Consider the following 24,093-nt stretch of genomic DNA (forward strand, 5'->3'; position numbering starts at 1 on the left):
CTTTTAGTCTCATTTGCAGGCCACTGCCACTCATAAACTTCACCAATTCAAACAGTCTTATCTTTAAACTCCTGTAAACAATAGAGAACAAGCAATTCATTCCTCAAACAGATGATGTAAAAAAAAGTACCTTATGGATCTCTAGTTTATTCACCGAGTTAGCTCTGTGGTAGCGTGTCTGTTTTCAGACTAGCTGGCCCAGATTTGATTCCTGGTGGGGTCTCATACCATATATCTTCCACGTAATTGTGAAAATTGCGTTCTTGATTTTTCTCTTTTACCTTTGATTTTGAATTAAGGTTTTTTCTTACATTATAATTTGTTTTAGGTTCATACTTAACAAAGTACACTAAATTTTATATACTCATCATACATGGTTTGATTAATAGATGTGAAACAATGAGACATATTATACCTCTGTTATGTTACTATCACATTTATGAAGCAATGTTGGTATGAAAAATGTGAGAGAATTGTGTGTTAAGAGTATGATAAATGTGAGAGAATTAGGTGTTAAGATCATAATCAATATTTTGTTTAACACCTTTTATTTTCCAGTACTTGAAAATAAATAAACAACCACCACACAAACAGAAAACCAGAGAAATAAATACGCAAATAATTAAATATACAAAGAAATAAATGAAACTGAGCAGGCTAAATAGTTAATGATTGGATATTGTTATTAATATAAATTTTATTTTCAGGTTTCTGCCGAGATGCAGTGTTCTCTCTGACGGCAGATTACAATAATGGAGCTTTGCCATGTCAGTGTGACTTTTATGGGTCTCTCAGTTTTGAATGTGAAAAATTTGGTGGCCAATGTCCTTGTAAGCCAAACGTTATTGGGCGACAATGTGAAGCATGCCGCACTGGTTTTTATGGCTTCCCTGATTGCAAGCCCTGTGATTGTCCTTCAACAGCACTTTGTGAAACTTACACAGGTATGGACACTAAGTCATTATCATTATCTACATCCCAGATTGGGCTGTTGGTCTATTATGTTTACGAATTCCATGCACATGCATGCAACCACACACACACACACACACACACACACGCACGCACGCACACGCACTCATTCACTCACTCTCACTCTCACTCTCACTCTCACTCTCACTCTCACTCTCACTCTCTCTCTCTCTCTCACTCACTCACTCACTCACTACATATTGTAATTATACATACAGACGTGTGCAAATTATTAAACTCAAACAATAATATATATGATTCAAGTAACATTTATTCTACAAAACTCAATTATTACACACTGTTTGCAACAATTAATATTTAGTATGAAATCCTTTGTTCTTTTATCATCAATTTTATGCGGTTTGGCATGCTGTTCATGAGATTTTCACATTGTTTCCTGAAGTCTTCATCCCTGTGCCATATTTGGATAAGTGATTCTATGAGGTCCACCTTGATGGTAATCGTCGTTTTTTTTTTTAGTTTTCTCTTTATGATAGACCAATGATTTTCAATTGGATTTGCGTCTGGGCTGTTACCTGGCCATGGAAGGACGTCTACATTATTTTCAGCCAGAAAATTAGTTACTGATCTGGCTTTGTGACAGGGTGCTCCATCCTGCATGAAGACACATTCACCATCACGGAACCAGTCCCTCAGTTGTGGAAAAAAGAGTCCTACAGAATTATTTTGTGGCCAGTAATTCATGATAATTATGAAAATGTAAAAAATGTGGTACTGAGTCTAATAATTTGCACATGTATGTATAATTTAAAATGTTAAAAATTGGTCTTTGACTTTTTTTCTCTCTGAACCAAACTATCCATTCATATCACTGACGTTGTTACAGTGGCAGGTAACAATAAATAAAACTGTTACAGAATTAGTGGAGAAAGAAATATCTTAAATGAATTAGTTCGCCACTTTTTGCGATCTAGATGAAACACTGTAAATTAACTAATAAACCAGTTACATACTTCTTATGATGCTTTAGATACTAGACTGATTGACGATTGTAATTTGGGTGTTAGTAGAGCAATTTTTGAGACAAGGTTACAAAATGTCGTTCCAGAACATTCTAGCAGAAAATGGCCTTGCTTTAGTTGATTACTGAGCCATACGGATTTTGAGAAATACCGGTAAGGATATTAATTACTTTTGGTAAAGAATGTCTTTTTTGTGCTTGTAGGGGAATGTATTTGTCCACCGAGGGTGACAGGTGAAAAGTGTAACCAGTGTATTGCGTACACTTATGGATTTGATCCGATAATTGGTTGCGAGGAGTGCAACTGTGTGCCATTGGGTGTAGCGCGTGGGAACTTACAATGTGATCTCTTTAATGGCAGCTGCGAGTAAGTATAATTAATTCCTGTAAAAGAAGAAAATATAGTAAAACCCCGTTTTAACGTTCCCATTTTTTAAGAATAATCTGTTAAGTCCCAGCCAAATTACCATAAGAATAATGTAATTAATTCCCGCTTTTAAGGAAACCCGATTTAAGGAAAATCCTCCTTTGAAGGAATACTTTTCAAGTGGATTTTGTGATAACGAAGCCTGAAATATCACCTTGACATTCTATAAATAATCAATAGTACCAGGATATTCAATAACACATCTCAATTGATAGTAATGCAGTGCCATGCAGCAGCATTATTCTTTATCATTTTTTATGTTCTTGTTGCTTTGCATATCTTGGCTTGCTTTATTCTCAGAAGTTGTGTGGATCCTGTTTCCAAGTTTTATTGTTGCTAGTTTATGCTGTTTATGCATTATTATAATGGGGAGTAAATGGAAGAAGTGAACTATGGGACTGAAAGTGAAAATAATAAGGGATGTTCCTCAAATAACACTATCACATGTGGTAAAAAAGCATGATTTGCTAACTACTTCATTATGTTGAATAATGAAGAAGAAAAAAGAAATTTTCACTGCCTAGTTTCAGTGTGGTTAGGTTCAACCAAATGGAAAAACATTCGTGCCTCACCATTTGTGAAGTTAGAAAATATTATAATGAAATGTATTGTAAATAATAATTAAGGGCTTAATTAAATGATCAGCACGTCTGGCTGCGAAACCAGGTGGCCTGGGTTCGAATCCCGTTCGGGGCAAGTTACCTGGTTGAGGTTTTTTCCGGGGTTTTCCTTCAACCCAATACGAGCAAATGCTGGGTAACTTTCGGTGCTGAACCACGGACTCATTTCACCGGCATTATCACCTTCATATCATTCAGACGCTAAATAACCTAGATGTTGATACAGCGTCGTAAAATAACCCAATAAAAAAATTAAATAACGACATGTTAGTACTAGTTATTTAGCCTTTCCATCACATTTTATGTGAACTCTGTTCTAAGGAAAACCCCTATTTAAAGAAAAGAAAAGTAATCCCTTAGAGATTCGTTAAAAAGAAGTTCTACTGTAGGTATTTATGTCTGAGAAATAGTTGATGGTTATCTCCTGGCCTAGTTGCCTTATGAGTGGTGCCTTGTTGGTTTTCAGATCTGTCTTCGACTAAACAACAACAATGCTCATTTCATAATTGAATCAGTCATTTAAGAAAGGGCTCAATGGCAAAAAAGTAAAATTTTCAGTACAGCGAAAAAACATCTTTTCTCTTACAATGTATTACTTTTAATTTATTTTTTAGTCTAAATTATTGTACTAGAAGTGTTTGATATTTTTTATGTGTAACCTTGTGTTGTCGTTAATTAAATATCGGTAATTTTAAGATGAAAGTCATGGAGTTGAGACCTTTCAAAACTGACTGCACTGAAATTTAACATGATGGATATGGTTAAGTTTATTATATAATTTCTTTTGTAGCAATTACAATATTATTAAATAAAAAGACATCAAAATTAGTTCAAAACATTAAACAAAATAATTTGTATCATTGAATTAACTTTAGTCTCACACTACCGAAGTAAACACTTCAATGAGTTCACTCATAACATCAGCACTGCATGTAGGCTAAGCTAAAATTTCTTCATAGAAGCCTTTGTGCTCTTGTTGGATATAACGCATACGTCTCTTCAAATCTGTAATCTTTTTAAAATGTATAGGCACGTTGCTGTCATAAGCTTTATGCGTTGGAAGTTGAACCACTCATGATGGAGCCAAAGTCCCTGTCGCAAGAATTAAGTCCCCTCTAAGAGGGAAGAAATGAGTTATTTTGTTACACTTTTGAGTTTGAACTAATGCAGCACACATTATAACCATACCAGGGTTCTTATTTTGTCCAACACATCCATCTGAGTACAAATTAAATTCAGTAACACTTCTCGGCATGTGATTTTTAATATAGTCCAAAATAAATGAACACACATCATTTCCTTTTTTCTTCACTAATCCTTCGTGATAAACATACATGACACAGTGGCCATTTGCAATATTGTGAATGTTGAATACATTAACCCAAAGTTGTCTAAGATAAAATACATCTTGCACACGGATGCATGGAAGAGCCAAATTTTGTATGAAATCAAAGCACAGTGATAAGACACTGTTACTTTCCAGCCACCTTTCTTTTCTCCGTTTCATGCATGTGAAGAACTTGTGGGGTCTACGTTTATGAATCATGAGCTCTGCTGCTGTCACCGTTCTAGCATGATCATTTAAAGTAGGGCTTCTAATTTTAACGAGAAGCTCTTCACAAGTTATGCAGGTGTCAATTTGTGGCCTGTTAAAATTGTCATAGAAATAATTTAGATAGTACTAGTATTTAAAGTAGTATCGAGATATTTCTCTTTAAACATCTCATAAATTTTCCTGGCACTGAGTCGAGAGTCATTTTTTGCCTGAAGAAACACACTTCTGTAACTGTCTCCATTTTGCATTGCATTGCTTGAACATAATCTTGTTTATTATATCTATTACTGTCAGATAAAATAAGTTCTTAAATGCTGACACAAAATGTCAGATGAATTCAGTTTAGAAAGGTCTCCACTCCAGGAATTGAGCCATTTCTAAAATGAACGATATATGGGTCAGCTTGATTCTCCAATACTATATTGCTGAATTGAGTCCATTTCATACTGAATAGATGGGTCTACCATCTAGGAACAAATAGACGTAGAAAACTCAATTTGGAAAAAAAGTGGAATTGAGCCCTTTCTTAAATGACTGATTCAATTGTCATGTTGTGTATAATCAGACAAAATATTATAACAGTATACCGTAATTATGGCATATTTTTTTAAGTCAAGTTTCTTTATTAGCCATTTAATTGAAAATCTTGCTCAAGTGAAACACAGTAAACTATAAATTAGACCTATATATGAAGAAAAATATATTACATAAATCATGAATTAAATTTGTTTACAATTACAAGAAAATATTTGAAATGAAGTTTCAGTATTATTTGTATTGAAGAAATTAGTACCTAGTCTTTTAACAAAGAAGTAAAAGAATAGCTTTCGTTTTTGCCTCACAGCATATACGAAATTATGCTACATCTTTCCATTATTATAACTGAACAAATTCTTATTATATTTTCAGATGCAAACCAAATGTAATGGGTAGGACATGTGATCGTTGCATGGCAGGGCACCATGGTTTCCCTTACTGCCAACAGTGTGATTGTGATCTCAGAGGAACAACACATGAAATATGTGATCAGGTACCTTACAAGCGAAGTTTGAAAATTGTACTGCATGAAATAGAAATTTTAAGGCGTGTACAGCTTGATTCAGGGATTTTGGCCCCTGAAAAAGTAAGTAGATAGACTAAGAGTGAATTACTCATCACTAATGGTGGGCTGGGTCACACAGATCAGGCCGCGCAGTCATAACACCGAACACTTCCTTCTTATCATGTTGCAGTACACTCCGCCTTAAAAACACAATATTCTTCCACACATCCCGTTACTAACCATTAAGTCTGTTGACTAAACGATGTCATGATGACTTATATTTTCTTGACATGAGTGACCCTCAGCTACGAACATAGATATTACTTTCATTCTTCCTCTTCCCTCTTCCCTCACATTTGTGATTAAATTACTTTCTTATGACGCAACACACAGCTCGCTCACTAGCCAAACAACAAAGGACAGGGGCCAATAATGTTGAATCGAGCTGTACTAAAGTTAAAGGGGAATATTTTATAAACCAGGAAATGTGTATTACTAACCTTAATAAACATTCTTATCCTACTTAAAATGTAACTGCATGACATCATAGTAGGCACTTCACTAATGTAGAACTTAATAAAAGGGTAGAAATAGAAATGAAAGACATTACATGAGATAAAAATACAAAGATGGTGCAGAATGATAACTTATCCAGTAATTCAAGAAGTGAAATAATGTCTGTGTCCTTTTATAAAAACTCACAATCATTATAAAAGCTCACAATGATTTAAAAATTATTATTATCGGAAATGGTGTATTAAAGCTATTTTTTGTATTCAGGATTATAAACAGTCTTTCTCGTTAGTGAAAATCGTGCATGATATGCCACACAAAAAAAAAAAAGAATAAATAAAAAATCTAGAAATCAATAAAATTACATGAACACAAGCCATCTGTAACACACAATAGAAAACAGGAGTGCGTTGAATAGTAAAAACAGCCTATTCATACACGCAAAAATCCTACACATGCGATTTGACCTCAGATGTTGTAGCATGTATAAATAAACTTAAAAAAAGCCACATTATTGTACCACTGCCATAAAATATTACCATGTCAACTAAAACAACATGTTATTGACAGAGAAAAATTCACTCAAGCGCCGAGAATCGAACCCGGATCTCCCAGTTCTATGCAGTGGGCGCTCTAACCACTCAGATACGCCGAAGTTCAACCCACCACACCGAATCGAATCCTTCTCCTTTGGTTCTGTGATGACTGTTGACTTAAAATATATGCCAATATATAAGTCGAACATGGAGTAAGGTCATTATGGGAAAAGGAGCAGGATTCGATCCGGTGCAGTTGGTTGAACTTCAGCGTAGCTCTGTGGTTAGAGCGCCCAGTGCATAGAACTGGGAGACCCGGGTTCGATCCTCAGCGCCGGAGCGAATTTTTCTCTGTTAATAACAAATGGCAACTAACACAGATAATTCTGTAGGACCAAAAAATTAATCTCTACATAAAACGTCATGATTTCTATGACGACTTAACTTGTGCCATAAAAGTAATAAGAGGTTTATTTCAACAAGCAATTCAGAATGCGTCACAAACTAATACCAATACATCTTTTGATGCCTACACCAGTTGAGTATGCCTCAGAACTAGCTCGAGATTGTACGTTGTTAGAACGTTTCTTGAACTGTTCTTTCAAGATGTGCAGTACAGAATTCCCGTTCCTGCTCTTAATCGAGTACCAATTTCATTTGTTCTGAATGAGTTCCAAAGCACATTGGAACAAAAAGCTGGGAGTTCAGAACCGATTCTGAATCAGTCAAAGTTATGTTGGAATGCACATTGAACTTCTGTGCATGAGCAGTAATTCAGAATCGATTCTGAACCATGCTGGAACAAATCTATTATGAAACGGTTTGCTCTGCTATAATATTTAATACATCATTGATGTCATAGCAACCTTCCTTCATAGACCATGATTTCAAACTACCCATCATTACAAATTTGATGTTACGAGGCGTGTTCTTAAAGTAAGTTCCGTTTTCAATTATAGCCTTCGCATCGCTGCAATCGTTATTTTGCGCATGCGTGTTTTCTTCTTCAGTCCTCAGGCAAGCTGTGCATGCAGTTTCAGAGCTTCAGTCCGTGTGTGTGGTTAGTTGTGATCAGTTGAAATGTTTAAAGTGATCAAGCACCCCGCCGACTGCGAGATGCGGTCTGTTATCCGTTTCTTGAATGTGAGAAACATCAAACCAGCTGACATTCATCGTCAACTTTGTGATGGTGCCATTAATGATGGAATGGTTAGGAGATGGGCTAGGAAGTTCAACGAGAGCCGCATCTCTGTGCATGACGAGCAGCGTACCGGTTGGCCATCTTTGATCAATGACGATTTGGTGCTTGCTGTCGATGAAAAAATTCATAAGGACAGGAGGTTCACAATTTCTTCGCTTTCCTTGAATTTTCCATAAATGTTCTCTACAAAATTGTGACAGATCGATTACGATATCGAAAATTGTGCTCACGATGGTTATGGTACCCAAGATGCTCACCGAGGAACACAAAACCAAACGAGCTTCCAGTGCATTGAGCTTTCTCACACGTTACAGTGAGCAAGGCGATGAGCTTCTTGACCATATCGTGACAGGTGACGAGACTTGGGTGTCTCACATGACACCTGAATCGAAGCAGCAGTCCATGGAATGGAGGCACACTGCATGCCAAGGAAAAAGAAATCCAAACAAACCATGGCAACACGCAAGATCATGTGCACTGTTTTTTGGGACAGAAAAGGAGTCCTACTCATCGAATTCTTGCCTCGGGGTGAAACCATTAATAGAGAAACCTATTGTCAGACCTTGAAGAAGCTTCGTCGCTCAATTCAGAACAAGAGACGTGGGATGCTGGCCGACGGAGTTGTGTTGTTTCATGACAACGCTCGGCCACACACAGCTCATGACACCCAAAATCTCATCTCAAAATTTGGCTGAGAACAAATTGACCATCCCCCCTACAGCCCGGATTTGACTCCAAGTGACTTTCATCTCTTCCTGCACCTCAAGAAGTTCCTCGGTGGTCAACGTTTTGATGGCGACGATGAAGTGAAAACAGCAGTGCAGGGGTGGTTCACATTGCAGGCGGGCGAATTCTACAATGAGGGGATAGAAAGACTTGTGCCACGACTCGATAAATGCAACAAAAATGGTTTGTAAATATCTTCCCGTTTACTTACTGCACCCTTTTGGAACTTACTTTAAGAACACGCCTCGTATTTCTTTATTAATTATTTTATAATGCTGTCGTACAAACAAATGAAACACGTTTATAATGTTATACAGTTATTGCACTCGTCAAAATTAGGAAGTCGTGCCATAAAGTATAACATTACAAACTTGTTTCGTAATATAGTAATAGTAAACTAAGAGCACATATTGTCTGTTTGCACCTGTCACACACCGACTTCGAGTGAGTAATTATAATGGTTTCGAAACAGCACACTTAAATTGAGCAAATTTAACACTGGAACAGAGTATTAAGAATATTGCTTTAGTACGTTTATGAATTATTCTGCAGTTTTTTTGAGTGCCAAATTAAAAATTTAAATTATGCTCTTGTAAAATCTGTAGGTAATACTACCCTGTGTGTATTAAGCAACTCATTTTTTAATGAAGACATTAAGAATGATCCATAATATGTAATTTACAGCATTACATCGCATGCTGATCTAGGAGTTACACTTACATAAAGAAGTATACGTTGTAATTATTATCCAATTTGAATCTTGCGTACACCACTTTTAACACTTGAATATAATTGATTGATGAACTAGTGGACTTACTCATGTTAAATATGTAATATTTGTCCGGCTTACAGCTGTTTCAGTGCTTCACGCACCATCATCAGAGCCTACTAGATCGCGGCGTCATCTCGAACTTCTCTGCCTGTTAGGAGGGTGTGTTTTATTGTTGGAAGGTGTTGAAGTGTGGAGTCGAATAGTGTGTGTGTACTGAAATTGATCTGTGTGTTGAGGATTTGATCGGGGTGTGTTTTAGTGTGTTTGTATATTTCGTATTGTTCTAGTGTGTTGAGTTTTTGGTTCTTGGGTTGTGTGTGTAGGATTTCCATGTCCGTATTTATGTTATTGTATATATTAAAGCTATAACCAGAGGACACAATACATCTACATACGCCGATCACATAACCAATACTAACCATACATGCAATAACATAAATACGGACATGGAAATCCTACACACACAATCCAAGAACCAAAAACTCAACACACTAGAACAATACGAAATATACAAACACACTAAAACACACCCCGATCAAATCCTCAACACACAGATCAATTTCAGTACACACACACTATTCGACTCCACACTTCAACACCTTCCAACAATAAAACACACCCTCCTAACAGGCAGAGAAGTTCGAGATGACGCCGCGATCTAGTAGGCTCTGATGATGGTGCGTGAAACATGGAAACAACTGTAAGCCGGACAAATATTACATATTTAACACGAGTAAGTCCACTAGTTCATCAATTAATTGTAATTATTAATCCAGTGGTTTTACCCAATGCTTCGAGGTTTTATTTTGAAGGATGATTAACAAAGTTCAATGAATTTTATTTAAGTACTTCTGAGATTTAAACAGCTGAGAATATTAGGCCTATAAGAAAATGCTTGTTCAGTAATTCTCTCCAGACAGCTTGCAAATACGTTGCCATCTATTATGTACTTCGATTGGTAGACCTAATGTATTTCCTGTTGTGAATTAGCGAATTGAAGTTTGTTCCTTTCTGTTTGTTTATGTAGCCTATTACTATCCAGATTGATTAAAAATAATTTAACCCATACACAATTCCCACTCAAATAGTGACTTGGGATGTTAATGTTACGAATTTTCAATTGTTCGAATTTATTTTTATAATATTTTATCAGAATAACAGAGTTGAAATATGCGATTCTCTTTCATAAGTTTATCTGCATCAGCAGGTACTAATAGTTGTGTATGTAATTCAGTTTTCAGCGGAGTGTTATTGCAAGCCTAATGTTGAGGGACAAGCATGTGATTTGTGTAAGGAAGGTACATTCAACATTCAAGAACAGAATCCTGATGGCTGTACCAAATGCTTTTGTTCTGGAAAGACAACACGCTGCTCCAGTTCACAGCTATACAGAGCCCAGGTAAATTGTCAATTGATTCGACAAATTTAGGGATAATAATTTATGCTCTGACTCGTTAATTTTATTTTTTGGTAATTCAGTAATTATTTTTAAGTACAGTAGTCTACATACAGACAATAAATTACGTAAGCTTCACGTGCATTCTAGAACACTAAACATTTCACGTGACGAAGTACGAAATAAGTATTCTCAATGCCACAATGTGGACCTCTTGGTTCGAGTCCTCATGGGGGAAGAAATTTTCTCTGAAATTTCGGCCAGTGTATGGGACTGGTGCCCACACAGCATAGTGATGCACTTGGGGAGCTACAATAGGTAGCGAAATCTGGTTGCAAAAGCCAGCTATAACGGCTGGGGGGATCATCGTGCTAACCACACAATACCTCCATTCTGGTTGGATGATTGTCCAGCTCTGCTTTGACATGTGGGCGTGAGGCCAGCAGCCGGCTAGTTGGTCTAGGCCCTTCACAGGCTGTAGTGCTATGGATTATTATTATTATTATTATTATTATTATTATTATTATTATTATTATTAAAGAGTGTGATAATAAATATTCATCAGATTATGGTTTGATAAGTAATTACAAACCAAAGTTGAATTAATGAGCTAAATAATGTAACTTAATTCCGTTGATCAACCACATCAGTCATGTTACTCTGAATAACACGTACTCCTCCAGAACTTTCAACAATTTGTTGAAATCCGTATGTCCTGTTTTATTTGTTGTACTTCTCTTCTTAAATAATATGATGTGTTTCTCATATCTCATGGTTGTGTTTCAGGTGCTAGATATGGATGACTGGAATCTAGTAACTGCAAATGTTGAGAAAACAGTCAACATTGAGGAGCTAGAAGTTGAGCCAGAGAAACTGGATTCAAGCCAGGACATTGGAGTGGACTTGACAACTGATGAAACTTTCAACAATATAGTATACTTTTCTGCTCCACCAGTGTACCTCGGGAACAAACTCACTGCATATGGAGGAGCACTCAACTATACTATTTTCTATACCACTGGACTTTATGGTATTTGATTATGTAGACTTATTTTATCTCATGTTCTGAGAATCAATGGCTCTCTGATTTTTAATGTAATTTAGAAACTAAAGATGAGAACAACAATAATATATAATTTAATTAAAGAACTATGAGAGCACTAATCAATAGACTGTGCAGTGATTTTCTATCTTCGATGGCAGAAGGTTGGTTATTCCTTGACACGTATTTGACAATCTGACAGTATCTTGCTGTTTGGGAATTTTAATTTTAGAAAATAGTTTGTGTTAAAACACAGAGGCTACGGTGACTCAATAGTGGATATCGAACCAGTTAGTGCAGGTCCTGGATGACTGCATAAAATTGAGGTGTAACTTCCGAAAACTAAGCAAATAAATTTCCTTTTAATATACTTACAGGAATGATCCCGAAGCTTTGGAAACACAATCCGTCTTTTGCTTCGAAGAGGCAGCCCTAATGACTTTCAAAATATTTTTTTGATCGGAGGAAATAGGTCAAATTTTATAAATATATTTCAAGTATATGTATATACATAATTGGATTCTTCAAACAGTTATAATTTTGCTCTACTTAAATTATCTTTCCAATTGTGAATATCTGGGGATCCTATCTTTAATAGTTTATGAGTAATCTTCCTCAAAAGAGTTGACAGTCAGAAAAATATATTGCGTTCAACATTTAATATCATGAAAACTATTGCACTACCTACTTTTAAAAAATGCGAATTTTTTTTCTGTCTGATTTCACATCCCATGAGTGATTCCTTCAACTGATGAATTGTCGTCTGGCCAGAAACGTTATTTTCTTCAGATAGCCTATAATCCTCAGGGTTAATATCTAGCAATCTTGCAGGCTAAGTTACATGAAATTGTCTACTCAGAGTATGGTCACCAAAAGTATTACATGAAAATTCTTTTACTGGGCTAAAATGTGGGGAGGAGCACCATTCTGCATGGATATGATGTATTGAACTCGTAGATCTGGTATCACATAATCATGAAATATACAGGGTTAGTTAAAAGTCCCACACCACCTAAATAACTTTTGAAGCATACGGTTCAGTGACATGAAACTTGGTATGTGAGGATAACCATATACTAAGAAGTCAATAATGGTATTACCGAGTTTTTTCTACTTCCGGTTTAACCGGAAGTAACTCCAACTCTCTTATTTTAAATGGAACACCCAATATATTTTTTTTTATTTTTGAATAAAGCTCATTAAGGGTTTTTAAAAAATTACGCACACTCGATACTTCTATACAAATTCAGTGTTACTAAGTCAAGGAAACAGAAAAGTGTATCGAATATTAAAATAATAAACGCACCACCTAAATAACTTTTGAAGCATACGGTTCAGTGATATGAAACTTAGTATGTGAGGATAACCATATGCTAAGAACTCAATAATGGTATTACCACAGTCTAATACTTACAGTCACGCAACTCATACGTATAAAATATGCCAAAATTTGACAGCTGGCGCAACAGTAGCCCTCTAGCGGCAGGCAAGTTAACAGTGTGAACACGACATATGATAACACATCAGAAAACGGGTTTTGCGTAATTTATTTTATATTTTTATGCTATACAGTAAGTGTATATGTTCTTATTAATTTTACTTTAGAATCCTAGAAGAATTTCACACGCAGTTAATCTACAAGTTTCAGAAGCTGGGAATAAACGTAATTCTTTCTGCTCCTTACAACTGAATCTTGGCCCTGATCACGTATCATGCTTTGAAATAATATAATTGTTCGTACGTGGACGGTTAATTCAATTCATTCCTAAATATATATATGAATCATTGGAACTCTATGTTTACTGTGAGAAGAGTCAAAATTAGTAGCTTCAAAATTGTAGGCCATATGTCGTAGGGTACATCGCGTGGTGAACTCCTCTCCCTATTTCCTGAGAAATTAACTATTTTCCATATCACAAATTGGGGTAAACTCGGCCGCTGAGGTAAACTTGAAAATAAAAAAGGGGAGGATTTAAACCTTAATGTGACATTGATTTATGAAGTTCGTTATTTTTCCATTTCTTAAGAACCGGTATTTCCTTTATTATTTTGAGTCACAAATAGTGCTGATATTATGGTGTAAATCTTTATGGCAAGTTTACCGCATTTTACATTACATTTCCAGTTTTCACACATAAGCTTAATTTTAACTTATCCTACCTATATAATACGTAATTTACATGCACTTACTGTTAATATGACGTAGGTGAGAACAAATAAATGAACACACAATTTTGTTGAAAAAATTGTAACTTCAATATTAACTCCGAAAATGTAGGCCTAATTTTATTTTCAGAGCAGAAGTGGTGTAAGTCAAAAATGGGTAATGAGGGTTAAAGTAAACATTCTGTAAAATACAGCGCAAAGTAGCAGTTAATATTGAATTTATTTAAACTATTAGTAGTCAGTGAATAGCACGAAGGATATATTAATTGCTACTTTGCGCTGTATTTTACAGAATTTTTACTTTAACACCACTTCTGCTCTGAACGGCTCAAATAATCACTGGGAATGTAAAATCAACACCAATAACAGTTAACAGTCATGCAAATTATTACAGAAAAGATTTCTTTTCATATTAAATTTAAAAAGGCTCTTTTATTTCTTGAGAACTTAATACGTCTGCCACATGAATCTACACCAACACATCAGAAATTTTATCGACACAGTCCGGATTTATTCAAGAAGTGAATATTTCGCAAAAGGATTACAATACTCCATTAATTCTTGAAAAATTAACACCATGATCCCTACTTGAATGCAATATAACATTCAACTTCTGAAAAATATAAATAAATAAACACGAATACAAAAATTATGGAATTACTTGCATTAAAAACTCTAGATACATTATCCAAAATCGGAATGGTTACACATTTACACATATGATCTCTGCAAAAAAATAATATACTGTAACAGGTATCTACTTTGACATACAAATAGGTAACTGATAACTAATAAATGTTTTATAGAACACAATACGTAGGCTACCTACAACGTGGATTATTGGTTATGACTGATTTGTGATTTTCTCTTGGTCTTTAGGGAATCTGAAGAACGACAAATTCGGAGATTTAAACTTGTTGTTACTGGAATTTTCGTCATTGCACACATTGCCTTTGTTCCGACGCATGATTAAAACGTTTATAACATCTCGCATCCCTTTAAAGCATGTGCTGGCTGAACGAAATTGCATCAACCCTATTACCAGTGCCTTGCCTGCCGCTTGGGCGCTAGTGTCGCGAATGTTGGCAAAAAAAGTGTTGAAGTTGCGCGACTGTAAGTATTAGACTGTGGTATTACCGAGTTTTTTCTACTTCCGGTTTAACCGGAAGCAACTGCAACTCTCTTATTTTAAATAGAACACCCAATATATTTTTTTTATTTTTGAATAGTGCTCATTAAGAGCTTTTCAAAAATTACCCACACTCAATACGTCTTTACAAATTCAGTGTTGCTAAGTCAAGAAAACAGAAAAGTGTATCGAATATTAAAATAATAAAATACTCCTTCCTTAACAAAAACAAAACAAAGCTATCTCACCTTCTAAATTATGTGTTCAAATTGGTAGCCCTCAGCTGCTTTACAATGTGTCACTCGATCAGAGAAACCATTTAAGAAATGATTTAACCAGGCTTTAGGAATATCTTGCACTACTTCCAATTTTTATTTAGCAACACTGAATTTGTACAGAAGTATCAAGTGTGGGTAATTTTTGAAAAGCTCTTAATGAGCTTTATTAAAAATATATATATATATATATATATATATATATATATTGGGTGTTCCATTTAAAATAAGAGAGTTGGAGTTACTTCCGGTTAATCCGGAAGTAGAAAAAACTCGTAATACCATTATTGACTTCTTTGTATATGGTTATCCTCACATACCAAGTTTCAGATCACTGAACCGTATGCTTCAAAAGTTATTTAGGTAGTGCATTTATTATTTTAATATTCGATACACTTTTCTGTTTTCTTGATTTATCAACACTGAATTTGTACAGAAGTATCAAGTGTGGGTAATTTTTGAAAAACTCTTAATGAGCACTATTCAAAAATAAAAAAAATATATATTGGGTGTTCCATTTAAAATAAGAGAGTTGGAGTTACTTCCGGTTAAACCGGAAGTAGAAAAAACTCGGTAATACCATTATTGAGTTCTTAGTATATGGTTATCCCCACATACCAAGTTTCATGTTGCTGAACCACTGCTTCAAAAGTTATTTAGGTGGTGCGGGACTTTTAACTAACCCTGTATATATTCCAATAATGTTGTCCATTAACTGCAACACTTTTTGTTAGTACATCTTCTATCTCTTCAAAAAAGTATGGTCGTATTATAAAATCATCTTCCTAACAGGTGATAGTCCTAGAAGGACTGTTCTGGTCTGCAAAAGTTTTCCCGCCATCTCTTCACAGGGCGACCCAGTGATCTTTTCCCTCTTAGTCCGTAGTTCAAGATCACTCAAGAAATTCTTGTTCTAGGCATACACTTGACATTGTGAAACCAGTTGTCTTGATATTGATGAATACAGTATACTGCAGTACAGGTTCCATTCCCAGTTCTTGTAAGATGTCTTCATTTCTTTTATGATCCCATTTAGTGTATCCTGCTGTTCAGCACATAAACTTCATTTCACTGGCAGTAATTTTATTTTCATCACTTTTTCGTAAGGTCCAAACTTCGCTGCCGTAACAAAGGACAGGTCTTGCTAAGGTCTTGTACAGACGAGTGCGGGTATGTCTCTGGACTAAAGAAGGTTTCATTATACTGTGATGATGCCTGCAGATTTATTGAATTTAAAAATTTTTAGTGAGATATCTAGATGAGGTAGAAAGGAAAGCTTGAAGCCAAGATAATTGAATTCATTAACCCTTTCTGAAATGTTAACATTTATATAAATTTTGCTTCGTACAGGTTCTTTGCCACAGAATGCTATTATTTTTGTTTTTTCCACGGCGTATTATGAAATGACTTTTGAAATTACACCAAACAGTAACTTTCAAATCGCAAAGTTCTTGTTGGATAGCTGAATGCAGATTATTAAAGACAAAATCGTACAATTATAACTGTTCACACCACCGTCGATTTGGATATGTGCTACATTAATTCGAAAGACATTATCAAGCCATTGTGAATCCACCTAAATTTGTATCATTCACTTAGCAAAATCATTTCTTTCAACTTTATCCCTTTCTTTCATTTCGACAAATTAGCATTTTATATCGATACAATTTAAGTTTTCCCTTTAGGATTCGCCATACTGTTGTGCTGTTGATCTCCAGACGTCTTGCTACTTTATTGACACTGCATACTGTAAGTTATAGTGGTTCTCAGAAGCAATATTCTCTATTTCTTGTAAAATTTCAGCAACTGTTACAACTGTTTCCATTGTACTCTTCCTAATTTCTTTGCCTCTAGAACAAATTCAAACTACAGTACCAGTATAGGATATGTAACTATCGAAAATCTGCTAAAAACTGCGTCCATATTCGTAACAACATTGAATAAGTCCGATACGAGTTTGCAGAGATAATACCATTTTTTTTTCACAAATAGAAATTAATAAAAAACACCTTTTTACTTCAGTTAATTCGCTAAAATTGTCAAACCCAAACAAAATATTATTGCATGCACAAAAACAAACACGTTGCTGTAGCAATCCTATATTTTGTGTGTAAGGCAGTATCAGGATTTTTATGATTGTATAGAATACAATTTCAAATTACTCGTATGTCAAAAATATTCTGACCTCTCTGTTACAGGAAAGGCAATAAGTAGGCCGGACGTGATATTGTACAGCAGTGATCTGTATCTGTTGCACTTTGCATTGGAGCAACCAGCTGCTGCGACTAACTACCGAGCATCTCTTGATATTGTGGAATCAAATTTTGTACTACCCACGGGTTTCTCCGCAACTAGGGAGCAACTTATGCAAGTTCTGCAGAAATTACAGGCCATCTATATCAGAGCCAGCTACTGGGAATCTAGCGTTACTTCGAGGTAGGTTTATAAAGGTAGCGTAGTATAGACATATTTAGGTGTCATTATATAGTAAATATTTATGAAGCATTGCGATGTCTTATGAATGAAGGAAGACTGCACAGATTCTAAAGAAGTTACTTTGTACAGGTCAATAATATATTTGATTAATAAGTTTTCTCTTATCATTCTCAGTTAAGAGATACATGACTACATCATGAATACAGACGACTGATATTAACAAAAGGTTCATATGTATGCTTCCTGTCTGCATACCAGTAATAGTTAAATAACTTTTGCCATCTTTCTTAGATTTGGTGGGATTATCCTTGAAATGCTTGGCTTGCTTCGTGTCTCGCCTTAATTATCCCTGGATGTTATTTTATTCTGCCAGAATATGTTTGAAAATCAATAGAAACGGAAACTTATTTAATGAAAAGTGCCCATGAGCTAAAAAAAAAAAAAAAAAAAACCCTAGCAGGGCTGGTTCATTGCCCAGAGTACTTGAAATGTTTATCTGGAGAAGAATGGAGCGTGTGAACGGACAGACAGAATAAGAAATGAGTTGTAAGCGTGAGTGAAGAAAGAATAATGCTGAAACTGATCAGAAAGAGAAAAAAGAAATTGCCTGGGTCATTGGCTGAGAAAAAACTGTCTACTGAAGGATGCACTGGAAGGAACCGTGAACGAGAAGAAGATATCAGATAATAGATAACATTAAGATATATGAATCATATGCAGAGATGAAGAGGAAGGCAGAAAATTGGGAAGATTTGAGAGTGCTGGGTTTGCAGTGAAAGACCTGCCCTTGGACAGTAAACTATGAATGAATGCATTACAGTATTAACTACATTTACATTTTATCACTGAAGTGTATATTAAGCTTGTTGCACATGATAAGCTGTACTTATGTCCACTCTGAAGTTTCTGTGAATGAATTTTACACCAGCGACAGACCGGTAGCTGTTACTTCTTATACCTGCACCCCCAAGCTGTACACAATAGAAAATAAAATATAAAATAAAGCAGATAAGTGAATATAAAATACAGCCACACAGATGTTTGAGTATATTCTAGTGCAATTCTTATAATATTTTCAACTAATAATTAATTAAATGAAGGAATGTTAGTTTGTGTTATGAAGTCATGAGGAAGTGACACAGTGCAGATTGTCCCATTGTGTATGCTGTAGAGTAGCAAATAGTGATGAAGAAAACATTTATCTTCTGTTGTCAGTAGTTTTTTAATGTGCCATTTGATATAAACAGCAACAAAAATGAAATGCAAATGCTTAGTATAGACTTTCGAAATATAGATTATTTACCGGTAAAAATTTTCTATAATAAAATTTGTCACTGTGTTGAAAGTCAATTAGTCGAACGTTTATTAGATGGACAGTAGCATCTTCCCCTTCACTGATGGTAGAGAGTGTGAGTAAAGGGGAAAGGCTTATCAACCAAACGAAATGGGGAGTAGTGCACACTAGGGTGGAGTGAAAAATTGAAAATTTGAATTCGATTATGCCAAAAGTTGTGACTTATATAGTATTATTATTCTGTAAAATGTCTACCATTTTAAATAATATTTACGAAGCTTCAAAGTTCAAGTATATGTACAAATCTTTAAGTAAAGAAGCCATTTTCTTCAATTTTTGCAATTGTGAACCAGTTAATAATTAATTTGATCATATATAATAATAATAATAATTTCATACAAAATGAAAATAATTTGATCATGTTCATTGTTGAATCTATTTGAATCCTCTTCATTTAACTGAAAACCCAATGGGAATGATTCACAAATGTAAAAAAATTCAGGTGCCTTTTCCTACTGTGTCAAAATATGCAACTGTTTTGGTGTCTCTTATTATTCAGCTGTAGTAATTACATCAGCTGTATTAGAAGCCATAGAGCCCATCACAAGCGAAATCAGATTTTGTTATTGACAGGAATAAAGTCTGAAGGGCCCCATCGAAAGAATTGTTCCAAATTACAAAGTGATTTTACAGTTACTACCGTAAACGTGAAAGGATTGATAGAAAAGATAAAATACTATGTCAAGGAAATATTTAAAATGCATTTAAACCAAGAGTGGTAAAGGAGCAGTGTATATATATATATATATATATATATATATATATATATATATATATATACTTAAGGTGTCAGGATCCGAATGTTTGGAACATATTATATCATCATCTAGTTTGGGACAGAATATTGCAAAATCTATCATTTATTTTCTGAAGTCAGGCATCAATTCAGATAGTGTTTTAGCAATTGGTTGTGATGGTATGGCAGTTACACAACATACAAAATTGAAGTTATATGATTCTTACAGAGTTTGAATTTGAACACCCACTTAGGTGACTTACGTACCAACTACATATAAATGAGTTTTCTCTTTGTCATGTGTTTGAGTTTCTTGATGGAGGTACTGCAGGACTAAAAATAATACTCTGGTAGTATAAGGAAAGAATTAGAGTGCTGTGAATTGCTGCCTGTTGTGACTTAATTTTCTTCAACTAAGAAATATTTACTACAAATATAAGTAAGTCTATTATCTCAGTACCTATCAGAAATACCTTTGTTTCTGGGAACTGTCCATCAGATCTGGCATTATAAAGTTCAGAGGAAATTTCACATGCTCGATTGCTTACAACTGCTAATCTTATATTGCACCTCTACATTGGCAAAGAGAACCCATCGCGCAATTTAGTAATTATTGCAACTTACATTGTTCAAGTCTATATACCCACATGGTACAATATTAAAATAAATTCTTCCTATACTTATGGAGCAAAGAATGAATTCAATCTAATCCAGTATTGACAGTGCCTGAATGACGAACTGAAAGCAGCAATCTATTCAGTAATTATGTCAGAAGAAGACATCGAAGTATTGATCAATGATCCAGAAATTTCGACGTTGGAGTTTCCTTGATTTCCTTGTCACACTCAGTCAGTTGAGAGGTGTGTGAAGCTTGTGGCTGAAGCTTTCAGTTTCAGTATAATTATTATATTAAAAAAAACAGGGATGAATTTATAACAGCACGAATTGATTCAAGAGCAGTTTTACCCAGGCAAAAACAAAATCAGGATACAATGTAGAAAAATTAAAAAGTATTATACTAAATGTTAGTTATAATTTTTGTTAATCTTGTTTAAGCATCCAATTTATGTGAAATAGCAGAGAGATGTAATTTTCCTCTGGAATTTGGAATTTATAGGAGGGGGCACTATGGTCCAGCACAGTGACTTGTTACGATCTATTGTGCTAACCCTCAAAAAAGGCACCTCTCCAAACCCACACCGGCTAATTACATTAACGTTCGCTGCGTACCCAAGTTTCGAGCAAACAATCCCCCACATTCCTAGACAAGCCCTCTCCGTGCATCACCAGCCAGCGATTGGAGAATGCTATGGAATGATGACGAAATGAAGAAATGTTGATGGAATGACGTAAATACCTAATATAGGGAAAAATGGGAGAACCCTGAGAAAAATCCTCGTCTGCCACAAATGTCGCTATGGATTTTTCAATAAAAAATTCCGGGCCTGACCAGGACTCGAACCTGGGCCGCCTGCATGACTGGCTAAAGGTCTGACCACTCAGTCACCACAGGGGTGATTTTATTCTTACTCTTTATATAAATAATTGTCATGACTTCATAATATGTAACTTATATTTTTTAATAGTATTATTCTAGTTTTATATTTGTTATTGTGAGGATTAAATTTTAATTTACAAGATATCCATTTATTATTAACTACGTAAAATTACTGAAGAAATTTAAAATCTCGAAAACATAATAGATTAACATTTTTCGTTGCATTATTTAAGAAATTCAGTTTATGTGAAGAAGTAAGAAACCAGGTTTTCTTGCCCTTATTTCTGTATCAGTAGTTCCTATTTTGTGACTGCTTTTGTGACTTCCTCTCTTTTTTATGGGATTAAATAATGTATTTTTATTAATCAGTGAATTAAAATATTACTATGTAAAGACACAGTATATTCGAGTTTTACTAGTAAATAAATTTACGGAATTTACGAAAGATTTCTAAAATATAAGGCTGGGTAGAGCCCTCGTGATGTTGGTCAATCAGAAAATCAAAACTGTTATATTAAATGTCTCTGCAAAAGACAACTTTTCGGCACTATTACAGTTTTCAAATAAAATTAAACCTAAATTACCTATGTTTTCGCTCCACTGACCAAAATATTATTATCTTTCCAATGATTGTCGCCTTTGTGTAAATAAATACATCTAATTGTTACAGTTAATCGTAATTGGTTGCCCACCGAAACTTTATTATTGCTTATCAAGTGCGTGCCTTAAAATGTACATTTTTCAGAAAAGCTTTTAGCACATAAGAGCTTTTTGTTACCGTATACTAAATAATGTAGAGTTACGGTACTTTATTTAATTAGGTAGAAGCTAAATATCATAAGTATGTTCATATAAACACTGTACTTTTAGTGTTATCTACATATTTACTTTAACATAGTTTCCTTAAAATAACTTTTTAATATAGGAATATGTATGATAAGACTTTCTTGTGTTAAATTTTAACATACCTTGTTTACATATTTCGATCTATTTATCGGTCATCCTCAGAACTGGTCGTTGTTGGTCTTGGCACCTCTTGTTTTGTTTCCTGTGAGGGTGTGTTCGTGTGGTATAATGTAGAGTCAAAGAGTGTGTGTGTTCTGAAATTGAGTTGTGTGTTGAGAATTTCGTTGGGGTGTGTTTTCGTGTTTCTGTATATTTCCTATTGTTCCAGGTCGAAACATGTAAACAAGGTACGTTAGAATTTAACAAAAATTCTTACCATACATATTCCGAAGTGATACATTGTTAAAAGTTGTGTAATCAATATATATAACTTTTCAATAGTTATTATTTACTACATACAAGATAGATTGAGAAAATGTGAGGAATTTACCTTTAATTGTTTTTTCATAATGATTTTAGATTGGGACATGTGACACTGGACATTGCTCTGGAGGGTTACAATCCTAATACTAGCAAGGCAATGGCAGTAGAGCAATGTCAGTGTCCCCAGCCTTATAAAGGGCTGTCTTGTGAAGACTGTGCTTCTGGATATTACCGCTCCCAGACTGGGCCATATGGAGGATACTGTGTACCTTGTCAATGCCACGGGCATTCTGACACCTGTGACCAAGTCACAGGAATTTGTTATGTAAGTATGAATAGATGTTGATTTTTAGATGTATTAAAGACAGTTTCTTTTGTTATTATTACTACTAAGATTTATTCAGGATCATCCATTCTCAAGTAAGGTTGATGACTGGAATGCAGAATTACAAACATGACAATTACAGTACAATGAAAATTTGGTAGGAAAAAAATAATTATTCACTATATGCATCTCAAAAAATTGTGTTTACATATAAATGCTAGTGTAGGATTTGAAGAGAAGCCTTCAGAATTTCCATCACAATCTTCTATATCTCTTAAAAGGGAATATTAAGAGATTTAAGGATACTACATGTGAATTTTAGTAGACATCTCCTCGCTCCAAATAAGCTGTAACACTCCAGTTGTGAAGCAGGAATGCCATATTTTCCATTAAGGTATTTAGCTTGCTGTGCATGATTTGTGTCTTGCTCAAAGCATATCAGAGGGTCTAAGAACATCACTTTCTGAGTTCTTCTATTGATGGCGATTATATCCACCCTTCTATGAGAATGGAATCCTGGGAAACGAGAATGCGGATGCTTTAGCAAAGAAGGGCAGCACTGCCACTTACAGACCTGTTACTAAATCTACGTATTACTCTGTGAAAAGATTTATTAAATCTACATACTTAGACTTCAACAAAAAAAATTTGATAATACAATCTGCATCATAATCCACAGTTAATTCCCGATTTACCACGAAAATCGTCTGTAGCTGCATTTAGATTGGCAACAGGCCATGACTGTTTGGCCAAACACCTGCATAGAATTGGAATATATCAGTCCCCTAACTGCCCATTGCGCAACTCAAACCAAGAAATGGATTCGGAACACCTCAAAATCTGTGCTTCAGTGGCTGGCCATGATAATATCTTTGAAAAATATTGGAGTGCAAGAGGTCAAATGACTTTATTGTCAAACGCCTGGCATTAGAAAACAACAACATTAATAGATTATTTAAGTAGTGAGCTAAGAGATCCATTATGATTTGTTAAACTAAATTAATTTTTTTAAATAGTCCACTACACAGGGAGACAATAGATTGAATACACAAAAGTATTTCCTAATTATATACCTCAAAACATTACATTTCCATTTACTTAGTTACAGTACTTGGAAGTAC

The 24,093-nt window shown here is 34.8% G+C and overlaps 1 protein-coding gene across 2 annotated transcripts in view; it reads left to right on the plus strand.

Annotated features, from left to right (window-relative positions):
• Nucleotides 1–24,093, plus strand: part of LanA (laminin subunit alpha) — a 275,604-nt gene that overhangs the window by 149,651 nt on the left and 101,860 nt on the right. For both annotated transcript variants that reach the window (XM_069841346.1, XM_069841347.1), the window contains exons 22-28: nt 708–944; nt 2,159–2,321; nt 5,466–5,586; nt 10,581–10,745; nt 11,529–11,772; nt 17,553–17,790; nt 22,744–22,972. In XM_069841346.1, the coding sequence (XP_069697447.1) occupies nt 708–944; nt 2,159–2,321; nt 5,466–5,586; nt 10,581–10,745; nt 11,529–11,772; nt 17,553–17,790; nt 22,744–22,972 (1,397 nt within the window). The remainder of the gene's footprint in view (nt 1–707; nt 945–2,158; nt 2,322–5,465; nt 5,587–10,580; nt 10,746–11,528; nt 11,773–17,552; nt 17,791–22,743; nt 22,973–24,093) is intronic.

Source organism: Periplaneta americana, chromosome 12, assembly GCF_040183065.1.
Source record: "Periplaneta americana isolate PAMFEO1 chromosome 12, P.americana_PAMFEO1_priV1, whole genome shotgun sequence".
NCBI lineage: Eukaryota > Metazoa > Arthropoda > Insecta > Blattodea > Blattidae > Periplaneta > Periplaneta americana.